The sequence below is a fragment of the Kogia breviceps genome, chromosome 1 (assembly GCF_026419965.1).
Source record: "Kogia breviceps isolate mKogBre1 chromosome 1, mKogBre1 haplotype 1, whole genome shotgun sequence".
NCBI lineage: Eukaryota > Metazoa > Chordata > Mammalia > Artiodactyla > Physeteridae > Kogia > Kogia breviceps.
In genome coordinates, this window is record NC_081310.1 from 88,245,886 (window position 1) to 88,261,667 (window position 15,782).

The window sequence follows — 15,782 nt, forward strand, 5'->3', positions numbered from 1 at the left end:
GGAAGGAGGAAGGAGATGATTTGGCTGGATGTAGATGAAGATAGAGAGCAGCCAGAAAGAGAGAAGAGGGGGAAAGATGGGTGGAGGGAGAGAGGGAGGAAGAGAGATGGGGGAGAAGGAAACAAGAAGAATAATGAAAGATTCAAGAGATATGGCAACATATGGTAAAATAAATAACATATGGCAGGTGTAGTTATATGATGTTTTCTCTTCAAAGGCATCTGCTTTGTGGACTGAGTCATGGAGGACTCATTTATCTCATTTGTGTGTTGAGCTAAATTTTGTCTTCTGGTAACTTTCACACACTGGACCTAATGCCACCAGTCAAAGCAACTGAGAAGTGAGTGAATTCCCATTTCTTTATGACAGACCTTTAAACACTGACTAGATATCCACAGTCCCTTTAGACTGTTCTTCATTTTGATAATTTCAGACCCTTCCCCATTTTGAATGACCTCTTCTGGACAAGATGCAATTGTAAATGCTCCTCTCCTGTCAGGGTGCTCAGAGCAATATCAAACATCATAGTAGACCATTTCTGGTAACCAAGGCAGAGTAAGGTAATAGAGACTGCTCACCCATCTCAACACATACTTCAAAGACTTGTAAATGCTGAGTGAAATGTAACATAAAGATTATAAACAACACAGTCAAGTTCAAGCCTGCCTGTAACAAAGAGAAGCATTAAAGCCATAATAGCAGGAGTGAGGTGACAGAGTGACAGCTCATTTGTGTTCTTGTCCTGGTTATGCCTAGGTGCTGGGGGCTGGGTTTCTCTTGCCCATGTGGGGACCAGACACTTTGCCTTGGGATCATGGGAGATGGGGCTCTGCAAAAGAGGTCCCCTGCATAAAGCTGGATCCTCTAACAGATGAAAAGTCTATGACTGAGGGACAAGAAAACCCTGGCCACTGGCCCTGGGAAGTGATGAAAAAACTTGCTAGGTCCTTGGGTAAAATTAAAAAAAATATCCTGGGAAATTAAAACCCCAGGCTTGTGATATGCACTGGTGTGAGGCCTTGATATTTTGTTGTCTGCATAGAGTGTGAACTACATGCTAAGAAGTTAACACTTCTTAGCCATTGACATTCTTAGCCATTGACATTCCTGGGGCCTTGACAAAAACAAATGCAAAACTGTTCTATATGGGTTTATAATCTAGGTCAGATGGGACTCCCACAGAGAAAAATAAATAAAACATAATAAAAAATCTCTGTGGAGGACTTCCCTGGTGGCTCAGTGGTTAAGAATCCTCCTGCCGGGCTTCCCTGGTGGTGCAGTGGTTGGGAGTCAGCCTGCCGATGCAGGGGATGCGGGTTCATGCCCCGGTCCGGGAAGATCCCACATGCCGCGTAGCGGCTGGGCCCGTGAGCCATGGCCGCTGAGCCTGCGTGTCCGGAGCCTGTGCTCCGCAGCGGGAGAGGCCGCAGCGGTGAGAGGCCCGCGTACCGAAAAAAAAAAAAAAAGAATCCTCCTGCCAATGCAGGGGACATGGGTTTGATCTCTCGTCCAGGAAGATCCTACATGCTGCAGAGCAACTAAGCCTGTGCGCCACATCTACTGAGCCTGCAACTGAGCTCGTGCACCACAACTACTGAATCCCTCACGCCCTAGAGCCCACACACTGCAACTACTGAGCCCTTGCACTGCAACTACTGAAGCCTGCACACTCTAGGGCCTGTGTGCTGCAACTACTGAAGCCTGTGTGCTTAGAGCACGTGCTCCACAACAAGAGAAGCCACTGTAATGAGAAGCCCGCACACCGCAACAAAGAGTAGCCCCCAGTCACCACAACTGGAGAAAGCCTGCACACAGCAACGAAGACCCAACGCAGCCAAAAAAAAAAAAAAAAAAAACCCTCTGTGGAGATGACACAATAAGAAGTACAAATTATATTGGTAAAAGAATCAGTAGACACAATAAGAAAACTCACATCCCATGAATTAAAGATAATAAAATAATGTGAAAAAGATAATAAGTATGCTGAAAATGTTTAATGAGCAAAAAAAGGAATAGAAACCACAATAAAAAATAGGACAGCGTGACAAAAAGAAGGATTAAACAAATTAACTAAATCTCTTAGAACTGAGAAATTAGTCTCCAATATTAACAAGTCAATGCACAAGTTAAATAGCAGAACAGAGATGATTGAAGGTAAAGTTAGTGAAGTAGAAGATAGCTCTAAAGAAATTACCCAAAATGCACTAAGAGAAATTAAAAAGAAGGAAAGTATAAAAATGAGCTAAAGAGATATAGAGGAGAGAATAAGAAACTCCAGTATATAGCCAATCGAAAGTCTAGAAGAAAATAGCAAGGGTAATGGAGAAGGACCCATCAAAACAATGAAATGAGAATATTCCAAACTAAAGAAAAAGGTAAGGGTTCCACTTAAAGAAGTACAACTACTCCTGAGTTGATAAATGAACACATTTTCAGTTTGGGGTCATTACGAACAATGCTGCTATGATCATGTCTCTTGGTATACCCAGGTGAGGCAGGAGATAGATGGGCTCCAGGCTAGGCATTTGCAACTAGCCTCCTGTTTACATTTCTTGAGGAAGGAGGCAGGTGAGATCTAGGGTAGATATTTGCAACCAGCCTCCTGTTTGCACTTGCTGTACAGCAAAGTGAATCAGTCATATGTATACATATATCCACTCAGTTTTAGATTCCCTTCCCATTTAGGTCACCACAGAGCATTGAGTAGAGTTCCCTGTGCTATGCAGTAAGTTCTCATTAGCTATTTACTTTATACATAGTAGTGTATATACATCAGTCCCAGTCTCCCAATTCACCCCCCTCCCCCACTCTTGGTAACCATAAGTTTGTTCTCTACATCTGTGACTCTCTTTCTGCTTTGCAAATAAGTTCATCTGTACCATTTTTCTAGATTCCACATATAAGCGATATTATATGATATTTGTTCTTCTCCTTCTGACTTACTTCACTCTGTATGACAATCTCTAGGTCCATCCCCATCTCTGCAAAAAGCACTATTTCGTTCCTATTTATGGCTGAGTAATATTACATTGTATATATGTACCACATCTTCCTATATAAATGATTTAACTGCCTCTTTACTATGCTCCTCCTCATTAGGGAGGATGCCCACACCCTTTCTCTCCAGCTGTATATCTCTGCCTTGCTTCTGTCTTCAATAAACAAAGTGTTTCTCTGTGTGTTCTCCCACTTGTTGTGCTGTGCCTCTAATAATAAACTTTGCACCTATTTTTACACTTTTCGCTTCCTTGAGAAATGCATTTTTCAGTGGGGGCATGAGCCAGGGGAACTCTGCTTCTAGCCTCTAGCCCCTGGTGGACCTAGTGTCTAGGGTTCCTGGTTTTCACCCTGGCTGCCCAGGTCCAATTCCTGGGCAGGGAACTAAGATCTTGCTTCAAGCCACCGCTCACTGCTGCCTCTCCGATATCACAGGCATGCATTTACGTATGCACTTAGGAGTGGAATTGCTAGATCTAGATCTGGATTGCTGTTTGATATTCATGATGCCTATTTCAGTTTACTGTGCACAGTATGGTACTGTGCATAGTATCCACGCACTGTGGGTTTACAGACTTGGTATGGAAATCTTTGAATCCAAATTTTAGATTCTCTGACTCTGCTATATGACCACAACATATAGTGCACAATTTTTCTTTGTTGTGCTATAGAACATATAGAGTATATCCGCAGTGTCTACAACTCCCAAGGCTTCTATCTATTCCAACAATGCTTGCTGGTTACACTGCTGCTATGTTAGCTTGAATACTATGTAATGGACGATGCAGTTTCATTCTCATTTTCCCTTCCATTCTCCCTCACAACATTCTCTGCGTCTCTGTTTCTCTTTCACACACACTCACAGAGCACATTCACATTCCACTTGCCATTCCAGTAAATGACAATATTGCCTGCCATCAAGCCATCAGCTACTGTAGCTACCCGCCCAGTGGTGTGCCCTGAGCGGAATTCAGGATGGAGAAAAATAGAATACTGGCCCTAGATCAGCGGTCCCTAACTTTTTTGGCAGTAGGGACCGGTTTTGTGAAAGAAAAGTTTTCCATGGACGGGGTGGCAGGGTGGAGGGCGGCGGGGATGCTTCAGGCAGTAATGCGAGGGATGGGGAGTGGCAGACAAAGCTTTTATCACTCACTCTCTGTTCACCTCCTGCTGTGCTGCCTGGTTCCTAGCAGGCTGTGGACCGGTACAGGTCCCAGGCCCGGGGATTAAGATGAATATCTAAGCAATAATTTCAGTGTGCCCAAACTCTAGCATCTTCCCATACGTAGGAAAGCACTAAAATCACTAACTCTAGATGTCTGTTTTTTGTGATTAGCAGTAATCTTTTGATGTTTGATTACTTTTTTTTTTTTTTTTTTTTTTTTTTTAGCAAAATCTCCTATATAACCTGGCTTCTTACCACTTCAGAGCAGTTCCTCAGAGCTATTTGAAAGACTGTCTTCTGGGCTCTAGTCCTCAGTAAGGTCCCTAAAACATACAACTTTTAGGTTGTGCCTTTTTCTTCAGTTGACAATACTCTATCTATAAATGTTTTAGGTTGACTCTCTCTTGAGAGAAGGTTTCCCAAGTATCTTCAGTTCTGAAGCTCCTGGCTCTTCTTCACTTTAACCTACTTTTTCCACCTTAACATCCCTCCCACATCCCAGCATACTCAGTTGTTCTCTGGGGGTAGTATGAGGGAAGATACATAGTATAGCGAAAAGAACATGACATTTGGGAAGAAGACACTTAAGTTACACTGCTACGGTAGATATTTATAAGCTGGTGAAAAGTTATTTAAAATCTCTGTACTTCAATTTTTTCCCCATAAATAAAATATGGATTAATACTACTTATCTTCAGTTTTGGGGGGAAAATATTTGAGTGCCTAAACTGTCCCAGGGACTATTCTAGGTGCTGAAGACAACAGTGAACAAAATCAGTAAGATACCTTGTGGATATTTACCAGGATTAAAGAAGACCATGGCTGTAAAGTACTTAGAATAGCTGTAGACCTAGAAAATGTGCTTGGCAAGTTTTTTGCTTAACAGATATTTATTGATCATCTACAATCTTCTAGTCCATGTTGTACTTACTGGGGATATAGTATTGAGTAAGACCAGGGAAACAGATCAGAAAATAAACAAGCAAAATAAATGAGTTGGTTAGTTTCAGATAGTGATATGTGCATATGATTCATATAAATCAGTAAGAGCAAATGAAAGTACTATGGAGATCAGTGGGGAAATTTATTCAGAAATTTAAACCAAACCAGCCTACTGAACAGTAATGCTAGGAGTTAAAAAGAGAACTAAGCAAATCAACATATGGTGATCAGAACCAATCAGAATACAATAGAGAGAGACAGATGACTTTGAAGCCAGCTCGGTAAAATCAGCAGAAAGCAGGAAGTTCCCATTATTCCTCTCTCTGGGAAGAGGGGTAGGGGGTGGGGAGGTGGGCGGGATACTCACAAAGCCTTCATGATACTTGGGCTTCCGATTACTTAGTCCATAACCAATTATATTTGTGGCTATTTATAGTCAAATCATCTGTGATTCTTGGATTCTAGTCCAACCTCACTCCCATCCAAGAAATCCCTACTCTGTTCTCTAGCTGTGATGACCTAGGATTACAGACTCCCAAGGTTAAAAGAAACCACGGTAGTCATATCATTTAACCACCTCCTTAGAGTAGGAGGTACAATCTCAGAATGCAGCTGTGAGAGAAAAGGAAATATGCTGGACCAGGAGTTAGAAGATCAAGTTCTAGTGTGGACTCTGAGATATTACTGTGTGTTGCATTGTACTCTCTTTGATTTGGTTTCCTCATTGACAAAGTAAGAATAACAATCCCTATCTCTCACAGTTGTTATGGGGATTAAGCAAAATGGCATACGGGAAAGCTCTTTGGGAGTCAGAAACACTCTAGAAGTCAAAGACATGATTAATCTGGGGGCATGGATTGTAGCCATTTCCTGGGCAAAGTGGAAGTTACTATGGCTGACTTCTCCCTACCCTGAGCTGATTTTGAGGACTTGGGTAAATCACCTCCTCTCTGTGCTCTGGTTTTCTGACCCCCAGTATGTGAGGGTGAGTCTTGCCCCCAAAGATTCCTCCATGATTCCATGAGTCCCTTCCCAGAAGAAAGCAGTGAATCTTTTTTTTTTTTTTTTTTTTTTTTTCTGCAGACCTCTCACTGTTGTGGCCTCTCCCATTGCGGAGCACAGGCTCCGGACGCGCAGGCTCAGCGGCCATGGCTCACGGGCCCAGCCGCTCCGCGGCATGTGGGATCCTCCAGGATCGGGGCACTAACCCGTGTCCCCTGCATCGGCAGGCGGACTCTCAACCACTGCGCCACCAGGGAAGCCCAGCAGTGAATCTTGGAATAGCTAAAAATTGACTGACTCAACTGACCTTTGGAAAAATATATTTATCTCCAGGTAATCCTAACTTTTGAAGGCTATACTGTCTGTTTTTGTTCTTGATAAAAAAACAATTCTTGTCTTTATGTCTGAAAAGATGATAGTACTTGAAAATTTAAAGATACAGATAAACTAAACAGAACTGTGCAAGTCTTTAAAGGCAGGTTGGAAATTTCAAGAATGCAAAGTTAGATATTGTTCCATAATTCATATAACTATTTTTCTTTTTACTTCTGTCTTCATAGCTTCCCTCCCTTGCAGGCTTCTATCCGCTATTCGGGCAATTTTGTATCCTGATTTAATCACTTAACCTCTTACTTGAAATAATAGAAATAAGTTTTCCATGTTATCGCAAACAGCTTTGGGGCAACATTAAGCATCATAAGCTAGGCTGGGTAAGGGCTCTTTCCAAGATGCCAGCCTAGAAGCAGGAGCAGGAGCCTATTCTCTTTAGGGCTCTCACTACAGCAGAGTGAGGGAGAACGGAAGCATTAATGTTGGCAGAATGGGAAGAAAACATGATCCTTGAATTCTGGCCGCTCTTTAGTGGATTGAGGAGAAGACACAGAGAGACAGACTTGTGAACATGTCTATAATTACAAGCTCTGATACATGCTGGGAGGAAAGGTTTACAAAGCTAGCTATTGTACAAGGAGTGGAAATGGTGCTGACCTAGTTCTTCTGCCTTTGTTCACACAGTGTGGGAGGTCTGAGACGACTCCCCTGAGAAAAATAACTTTTGAGCTGAGATCTGAGAAGGAAGGAAATAACTATGGATTGTAAGGGAGTGAGGGAAGGAGGGGGCCAAGAGCTTTAAACCGAAGGAATTGTTTATGCAAAGACCTCGGGCAGGAAGCAGCTTTGCATATTAGAGGAACTGATAACATATCAGCTGTTACGATCCAGTGCAAGTGAGACTAGGGCGAGAGATAATTTTGCAAAGTAGACCAACGTCAGAGGGCACACAGTTTTTAGGCCATATCCTGAGAAAGCTATTTCAGGAGGTAGGGCAAAAGGATAGGGTGGTGGTGGAAACGTAGACAAGTGAGCACACTCAAGAGATATTTCAAAAGAGGTAAAATAGAGGAGAGTTGCCGATGGATTGGATAAAAGAAGTGGTGGGGGAGGTGCCAGGGTGCTGCCCAGGTTCAGACTCACCAAAGAGGGGCCGTTTTTTCTCACCATGATCTGAAGTTCTGAACCCCTAGGTCTTGTTGATTTTATTTTCAGTGTGAGAAGTAGGAAGCTGGCTGTCTAGGTATGCATCATAATCTTGTCTCTGTTCTTTCAAACAGAAGCTCATATTTGCCTAGTGAATGAGTGAGGAACCAGAGGAGAAAGTGAGCAGGCAGAGACCAGGTGGGAGATGGGAGGGGAGGAAGAGGAGAGTCTAGGGCTACTCCCCCAAAAGAATCAGGGAAGACAGAGAAAATGGAGGCGTGGATGCAGGGACCATGACAGGAGGAAAGAGGGGCTGGGGCTGGGGACACTGAGGTGGAAGCATCTTGGGATATTAAAGCCTGAAAAATCTTAGCCAACCCAGTCCCGTCCTCTTAATGTAGAACTGAGAAAATTAGGGTTAATATTATTATTTTATTATTAATGTGGTGTTTGCACTTGTAGAAATTTTGGAAGACATAAAAAATGTAAAGCAGATTGAAATCATCCATAGTCTCTCTGCCTAGAGACAACAACTGCTGAGCCATGGACTTCCCTCTCACTTAAAAACATTTTTTTTTTTTTTTTTTTTTTTTTGCATTTTTAACATGGTAGAAGTTATACGATAGATACAACTTTATGTCCTGTTTTTAAAACTTACATAGTAGTTGTAAAGTTTTCCACGTGCTATCCTTAACTCCACGATGAAAAAGGAGATTTAGACAAGGCGGTTGTGAGAAACACTTGAGTGCCTGTGTCAGGATTCCTAGGACACCGACCAGGGCTCTTTGCAGCTCAAACACCTAACGAGGAGACAGACCATCTGGCAGATGAAAAAGGGACCCCTGGACTGGACTGGGTTGGAAGCAAACCCCGGGCAAGCCAGAATCGGAGTTCTGCCTGCGTCCAGGCTTTGGGAATTTGGCCAGCAACCTGGCCAAAGTTCAGGCTGTTCGGCTCCTGCGGAAGCCAGGGGCTTGTGGGCGGGCGTGGGGGGCGGGGAGGAGGGAGGGGCCGGGGGAGGAGACCTGAGGTCCGTGGTCTGAGAGCAGAGCTAGCAGCTCCGCGAGGTTTCCACGCCCAGTGACGTGGGGCGCGCGCTGTTCCTGTTGTTCTGGAGGCTCCCCCAGATTTAGGGAAGCTCTGAGGATGAGTGGAACAGGGGCGCCCGGGTGGAGGGCTGCTAGAGGGAGCCGGGCTGGGAAAGCGGCCGACGCTCGCTGCGGGAGGGTGGAGACAGACGCACATCGGAAAGTCGGGAGCTTGATCCACCCACCCGAGAACCTGATGCTCCCCGCCCCTTGCCCCTCGGCCCCGGGAGAGGGAGCTTGGCTCAGAGCTAGTAGACATCACCCCTCCTTACCAAGCCCATCTGTTTGTTTGTTTATTTTTTTCTTCCTTCTCCTCCCTTCTTTGCTCTGCCTCCCGCTCCCTCGGCCCCTCCGACCTGCCTTCTCTCCAGCCCCGCAAAGGCATTTCCCCCTCCTCTGCCTTCAGATCTCGTCCTTCGCCAACAGCAGCTGGACGCGTACGGACGGCCTGGCGTGGCTGGGCGACCTGCAGGCCTACACTTGGCGCAATGACTCGGACACCATCTGCTTCCTGAAGCCCTGGTCCCAGGGCACATTCAGCGACCAGCAGTGGAAGCAGCTGCAACAGACATTTCAGGTTTATCGCAGAAGCTTCACCAGGGACATACGGGAATTCGTCAAAATGCTGCACGTCGACTGTGAGCTGGAGGGATGGGATCGTGGACAGTTGCCTGGGGGAGAAGACAGTAGACGCAGAATCCCAGCCGGGAGGTTCTGGCCCCACCTGATAAGATTCTCTCCTCTCTCCCTTCTGATTTCCACTGCTGCCTGAGAGGTCCCAGCTTGACTTGTCAAAATACCCCTTGTTTCTCCTGCTACAGGTCACCCACTCTCATTTACATGAACTCTGGGTCCGCAGTGTAAACCTCACGCCAATTTCTTCCACCCTTTTCAATCTTTTAAGCCCTTCATAGCTCTCTCTCCATTCTTCTCCTCAGATCCCTTTGAGATCCAGGTGTCTGCTGGATGTGAGGTGCTCCCGGGGAACACCTCAGAAAGCTTCATCCGTGCAGCATTTCAAGGAAGAGATGTCCTGAGTTTCCAGGGAACGTCTTGGGTGTCAGCTCCAGATGCCCCACCTTGGGGCCAGATGGCCTGCAGGGTGCTCAACGAGGACCAAGGGACCAGGGAAACAGTGCAGTGGCTCTTCCACGACATCTGCCCCCGACTTGTCAGAGGCATCCTGGAGACAGGGAAGTCTGAGCTGGAGAAGCAAGGTCAGCCTGCCTCTGTCACCTCCTGCCCTCCACTCCACTCTGGGCTCCATCTGGGGTTTTCATTCCAGGGTTCACATCCCTTTGAGCATCATGGGAAGAGAAGGGGTTGGATAAGGTGTGAGGGTATTGATTCATTCCACAGATGTTAACTGAGCACCCTTTGGGTTCCATGAATTGAATTAAATAAGCACTGGGGGTCAAGCAGGATCTCTGCTTGAGGGGAAGGATGGTAAGACAGATGAACAGTTAAAGCAGTATTTGAAACATGCTACATATGTTGCAGCTGAACACAGGGTACCCTGGGAGTACAGAGAAGGGGCATTTACAGTAGACTGGATCAGGAAAGGGAACGTGGATCAGGGAAGCCTTTCCTGCAGAAGCTAGTATAAACGGATGGAAGTTGTGGGAGTTCATCTCCAGAGGTGGAAATGTAGGACCCATGAGCCTGCTATGAGGCCCAGAGCCTCTAATGCAGAATCTTCACTTTAAGATGCCTCATTCCCTTGTTGGATACAGTGAAGCCTGAGGCCTGGCTGTCCAGTGGGCCCAGTCCTGGGCCTGGCCGTCTGCTGCTGGTGTGCCACGTCTCAGGATTCTACCCGAAACCCGTGTGGGTGATGTGGATGAGGGGCGAGCAGGAGAAGCCTGGCACTCGGCAAGGTGATGTTGTGCCCAATGCTGACGGGACTTGGTATCTCCGAGTAACCCTGGATGTGACGGCTGGGGAGGCAGCTGGCCTCAGTTGCCGAGTGAAGCACAGCAGTCTAGGAGACCAGGACATCATCCTCTACTGGGGTGAGATAGAACCGGGGCCCAGCTGGGAATGGGAGGAGATGGTCCTCAAGCACAGAGGGAGGGACTGGGGAAGGGGAAGGGGTTGACATACCCAAGATGGAGGAAATGAAGCCCCATACCAGGAAGGATAGAAGGAGAGGATTCTGAAAGGAGAGGAATAAAAATCTGAACTCAAAAAGGATTGAGACAAGGTGTTCCATATACAAAAAAAAAAAACCCAGACTAAAAATCCCACAGATCCAGAAATAGGCAGCAAGTACAGAATCCCAGGAGGATTCGTTCCCCAGAAGAGAGAACTGGGGACTTTGAAAGGCAGGGCAACAGAGATAGCTGTGGTTTATTGAGTGCTTCTTTTGTGTGAGCCGCACACTCTGCATACAGCATTTCAGCTAATCATCCTAACTATCCTTTGAAGCAGGTACTATTATTTTCATTTTATGGATGAGAAATTGAGGCTAAGTTAGGTCAAGTAAGCTACCCTGAGTCTCATCATTAGAAACTAGAAGAGCTGGATTTAGACTCAGGTCTGCCTAGCAACAAAACTGTTGCCTTCCCCTATATGTTGCACTAGCATATGCTGAAGTGAACCGAATTATGGATGCCCAGACCCTGAGAAAAGATGGGGCACCTAAACTTCAGAGGAATACAAGTGGGCATGTTAAGTGGGGGAGGTAATAGGAAACACCTGGCATCCTCACATGTGCTTATACCAGGGGACTTGAAATAGGGCGGGACCCTGGGATGAGGCACATCCTGTGTTCCCTCAAACAGACCAGAGCCACGCCTCTGTGGGCTTGATTGCCATGGCCATACTGCTGTCCCTCCTTCTGATTGGTGGAGGCTTCGCGTTCTGGTTTAAGAAGCGCTGGTAAGTCTCTCCGTCTCCTCCTTCCCTCAACTTCTCTCCCCATATCTTCTCCTCTCCCCCTGTCCTTATGGTCTCTTTGTTTTTTCTCACAGCCTCTATCAAGACATCCTGTGACTGTCCTCACCACACCTGTCTGTCTGGACCTTAGGATTTCAGGGCTTTAGTGCTCAGAATTTGAGGGTGAAAGACAGCTACCTTGAAGAAGCAGAGAACAATCATAAGGCAGCTTTTGTCGCATCCTTTGAACACTTTAAGAGGATTTAAGTTCTTTTTCAGTATATTACAAGTGTATAAGCCCACGTGGTTCTGTAAAAACAGAAGTGCAAAGTCAGATACCTCTCAGGGACAAGCAGATAAAGGCTGGGGTGTAAGTGTGTGTGTGTGTTGGGGGGTGGGTGGGTGGTCATTATTTGAATGATGGAATCTGCAGTGAACTGGAAAGCACTTTTCCCATCCAAAGGAAACAGGTCCAGCTGTTTGCTATCAAGTAGAAAGTAAGACCCTGGCTTGCCTGTAACCCACATTTTTTTCAAGAAAAGTGGAAGTCTAGGTTTATATGTGAACACGCCTGATATCAATGTGTTGACTCAAACTTTTACAATATTTGGGGTGTGGGATACCCCAAATACACCTCTGCTGGCTGACGACAACCCTGGGGCTCCCAGTTTGTGTCTCTAATGTAAAAAGTTTGTCCTGAATGACATATTGGCAGTTTCAGGACCTAGCTTCTATTGTGAATTTGGATTTATAAAGAGGGACGTTTTCTCTTTAAAAGAAAATTAAGCTGTAAGAAACAGAGGTGTCTCAAGCTTTTTACTTGGCGTAACTTGATTAAAAGAGGAGAAATCATGGTGTATTTATATTATGTAGAAAAAGCTACTTTTGGTAGGGATATTTTTCTCAAGTGGTCCTACTTACAGCTATTGAATGAGACACTATGTGGGCTGGGCTGAACCCATTTGGGTAGGCGTGAGCAGTCTCCTGTCCTGACCATGCTACAGGTTGGACGTCTATGTCCCGTGTCCCCCGCCCCCCAACCCCTGCTAATTCATATGTTGAAAACCAAATACCCAAGGTGATGGTATTAGAAGGTGAGGTCTCTGGGAGGAGATTAAATCATGAGGTCTGAGCTCTTGCGAATGGGGCTAGTGCTCTTATAAAAACGGTCCTTATCTATAGCACAGGGAACTCTACTCAATATTCTGTTATAACCTATATGGGAAAGAATCTAAGAAAGAATAGATATATGTATAGGTATAACTAAATCACTTTGCTATACACCTGAAACTAACACAACATTGTAAATCAACTATACTCCAATGTATAGTAATAAAAATGTAAAATAATAAAAACAGGTCCTTATCCCCTCCACCATGTGAAGACACAGCAAGAAGTTGCCGTCTATGAACCAGAAAGTGGACCCTCACTTAATCTGGGAGTTCCCAGCCTCTAGAATTGTGAGAAATAAATTTCTATTGTTTTTAAGCCACCCAGTTTATGGTATTTTGTTCTAGCAGCCCAGATGGACTAAGATAGATTATCTCACAAATGCTGTGGGGAGCAAATGTGTACAGATGTTTGGCAATCTACAATGCCTTTAAAAATGTAGTGCCTGGGGCTTCCCTGGTGGCGCAGTGGCTGAGAGTCTGCCTGCCAATGCAGGGGACACGGGTTCGTGCCCCAGTCCAGGAGGGTCCCACATGCCACGGAGCGGCTGGGCCCGTGAGCCATGGCCGTTGAGCCTGCGCGTCCAGAGCCTGTACTCCGCGGCGGGAGAGGCCACGACAGTGAGAGGCCCGTGTACTGCAAAAAACAAAAAACAAAAAAAGCCCACAAAAAATGTAGGGCCTGTTAACAGTTTTTGGTACCACACTGCTCTCAGGTGATGCTCTTCAGCCTAGCTTCCTTAAGCAGTGTCAAGCTTCTGAACCAATCCCATTGGCCTTCCGCAGTCTCAGGGCATGTGTGTTAAAGTGCTTTCTGCAATCTTTTTGGGAATGCTTCAGCATGAATTTACCTTAGCTCTGGTTCGTTTTTAAGCAACTTTGGTTTATTTTGGAGGTAAACGTCTATTTCTCTAGGAAATTCCGTCTTCTTCCTTCAAATACTCAGTTCAGAATATCTCAGAAAATCCTTAGAATTCATTTTAGAGTGTGCTAATATTCTCTTTATGGATATCGGGTTCCTTATTGAGTGCTGTGCTGAGTGTTATTGCCATTGAACTCCAAATTCATCCTTCATTATATGCTCAGTGATAATGGATGCAATTCCTCTAATCATTTCTTCTTCAAAGTGAGCACAGTGTTAAGCTTTGTCAGTAGAGGGCCCTGGAGAGGTACTGCAGGAGATAGGCGCTCTCCCGTAGTTTCCAGCTCCCGCAGGGTGGGTCAGCAGAGTGGGTGTGAAGGCATCCTCTGGGGTGCTGCCTCAGCCATGTGCCCAGAGCTCATGGACACTCAGTAACCTTGTAGCTTCAGCCTGGAAATAACCTTCACGTGGAAACCAGCACTCCAAAGGCTTTCTGCCCCTCCCAGCGCCCCATCCTCTCTTCAGATGGTCATATGGCCTCTGCTAAGTCCACCTGCTTCCCAGAGGTTTCCGCTGAGTCTCACTCTCTTTGCAAGCCCCCACCTGAGGTCTGGAGGGTTGCTTCCAGCTTGTCCAGTGACTGAAGGCCAGCTCTGCCCTGGACAAACCAGCAAACTTCTCTGCTTCCCAAAGGGCTAAATGGCACCTTCTCCAAGGAAGTCTGTGCTCCAGGCTTGGGGAGGGGTTACCCTTCCAACTTTATTCTGCCTTAAACATTCTCCTTCGGCCCTAGAGTTCCATGTAGAGTTTTCTTATATCTTATAGTTAGTTTCCCATTATAGTTTAATAATTCTATTAAACTTCCTCGGTTTAGCTCACTGTGTGGTTTCTATTTCCTGATTGGACTCAAGTGGATACATGTGCCTACTCTTGACCATACGTAGGAAATCTGAACTTTCCAAAGCTATTTCTTGAATTTGCTTTTTGCTCATAAGTCGATGACATGGAATTGACCCACTTTGCTATGTGGTTTAGCTCTTCCCCCACGAACTTAGATTTCATGTTCTTCTTTGCCAAAACCATCCTCAGAAAGTCATTACCTGCTCCACTTTCAGTGCATCTACTCTGCTCATTCACAGGGGCCTTTGTTCAGGGTGTAGTTGAGAGGGGTATGGTTAACGGTTAGGCCAGGACAGGTGTAAACTGGGACTGGCTCAGACAAATTTTCTGTTGATTTATTGTTTTCTATTTGTGCTGTGCAGTGGCTCAACCCTGGCTCTTCTGATCTTCCTCCTGGGACTGGCCTCTATTCTCAGGTCACATAAATCTTCCCACTCCCATGGCCCACTCCCCAGATTCTCTTGTCCCTCTGATCTTTCTTTGTCGTCTGTGTTCATTATCATCCCTTATTTTCAGCCGAGTTCTTGCTCTGAGCTACAGTGATGGGAAAGGCTTTATTCTCTTCAACTTCTTTTTTTTTTTTTTTTTTTTTGTGGTACGCGGGCCTCTCACTGTCGTGGCCTCTCCCGTTGCGGAGCACAGGCTCCGGACGCGCAGCCTCAGCGGCCATGGCTCACGGACCCAGCCGCTGCGCGGCATGTGGGATCTTCCCGGACCGGGGCACGAACCCGTGACCCCTGCATCAGCAGGCGGATTCTCAACCACTGCGCCACCAGGGAAGCCCTCTTCAATTTCTTTTACTTACTCCGGCTGGGTCTTCGCAAGACTTGTATTCTTTTACTGATTTTATTGAACCATCTCTATGGGGGTGTTTCCACATGTTTGTCTGTCCCTGCTTTTCACCCTGCAGAACCATCTTTCCTGTTTTCTTGTGAAAATCAGGATTATCCAATAATGAGTTCCTCATCTCTCCTCCCTGGTTTATACATGAGTGTGTACATTACCTTTTATTTATTTATTTATTTGGCTGTGCCAGTTTTCTTTTTTATCATATTTACTTTCTGTTCTACAAATATAATCCCTCCAGTTATGTACTCTTTTTTCTTCTTAAACATGCCACATTTAAATTTATTTATTTTTGGCTGCATTGGGTCTTCGTTGCTGTGCACGCGCTTTCTCTAGTTGTGGTGAGCAGGGACTACTCTTCGTTGCGGTGCGCGGGCTTCTCATTGCAGTGGCTTCTCTTGTTGTGGAGCACGGGCTCTAGACACCCGGGCTTTGTGGCTCAAGGGCTTAGTTGCTCC

At 45.7% G+C, this 15,782-nt stretch overlaps 1 protein-coding gene across 2 annotated transcripts; it reads left to right on the forward strand.

The window, feature by feature from the left end:
- Positions 1 to 8,584: 8,584 nt before the first annotated feature.
- CD1D (CD1d molecule) lies at positions 8,585 to 13,039 on the forward strand. Of its 2 annotated transcripts, XM_059077300.2 has the most exons (5): positions 8,585 to 9,308; positions 9,609 to 9,887; positions 10,404 to 10,682; positions 11,454 to 11,550; positions 11,643 to 13,039. In XM_059077300.2, exons 1-5 carry the CDS (start codon positions 8,729 to 8,731, stop codon positions 11,662 to 11,664), a joined length of 1,257 nt encoding a protein of 418 aa, XP_058933283.1. In that variant the 5' UTR covers positions 8,585 to 8,728; the 3' UTR covers positions 11,665 to 13,039. The 2 variants fall into 2 exon arrangements, with proteins under 2 accessions (XP_058933283.1, XP_066895330.1); XM_067039229.1 differs by lacking the exon at positions 10,404 to 10,682 and having other exon boundaries at positions 8,668 to 9,308.
- The last annotated feature ends 2,743 nt before the right edge of the window (positions 13,040 to 15,782 follow it).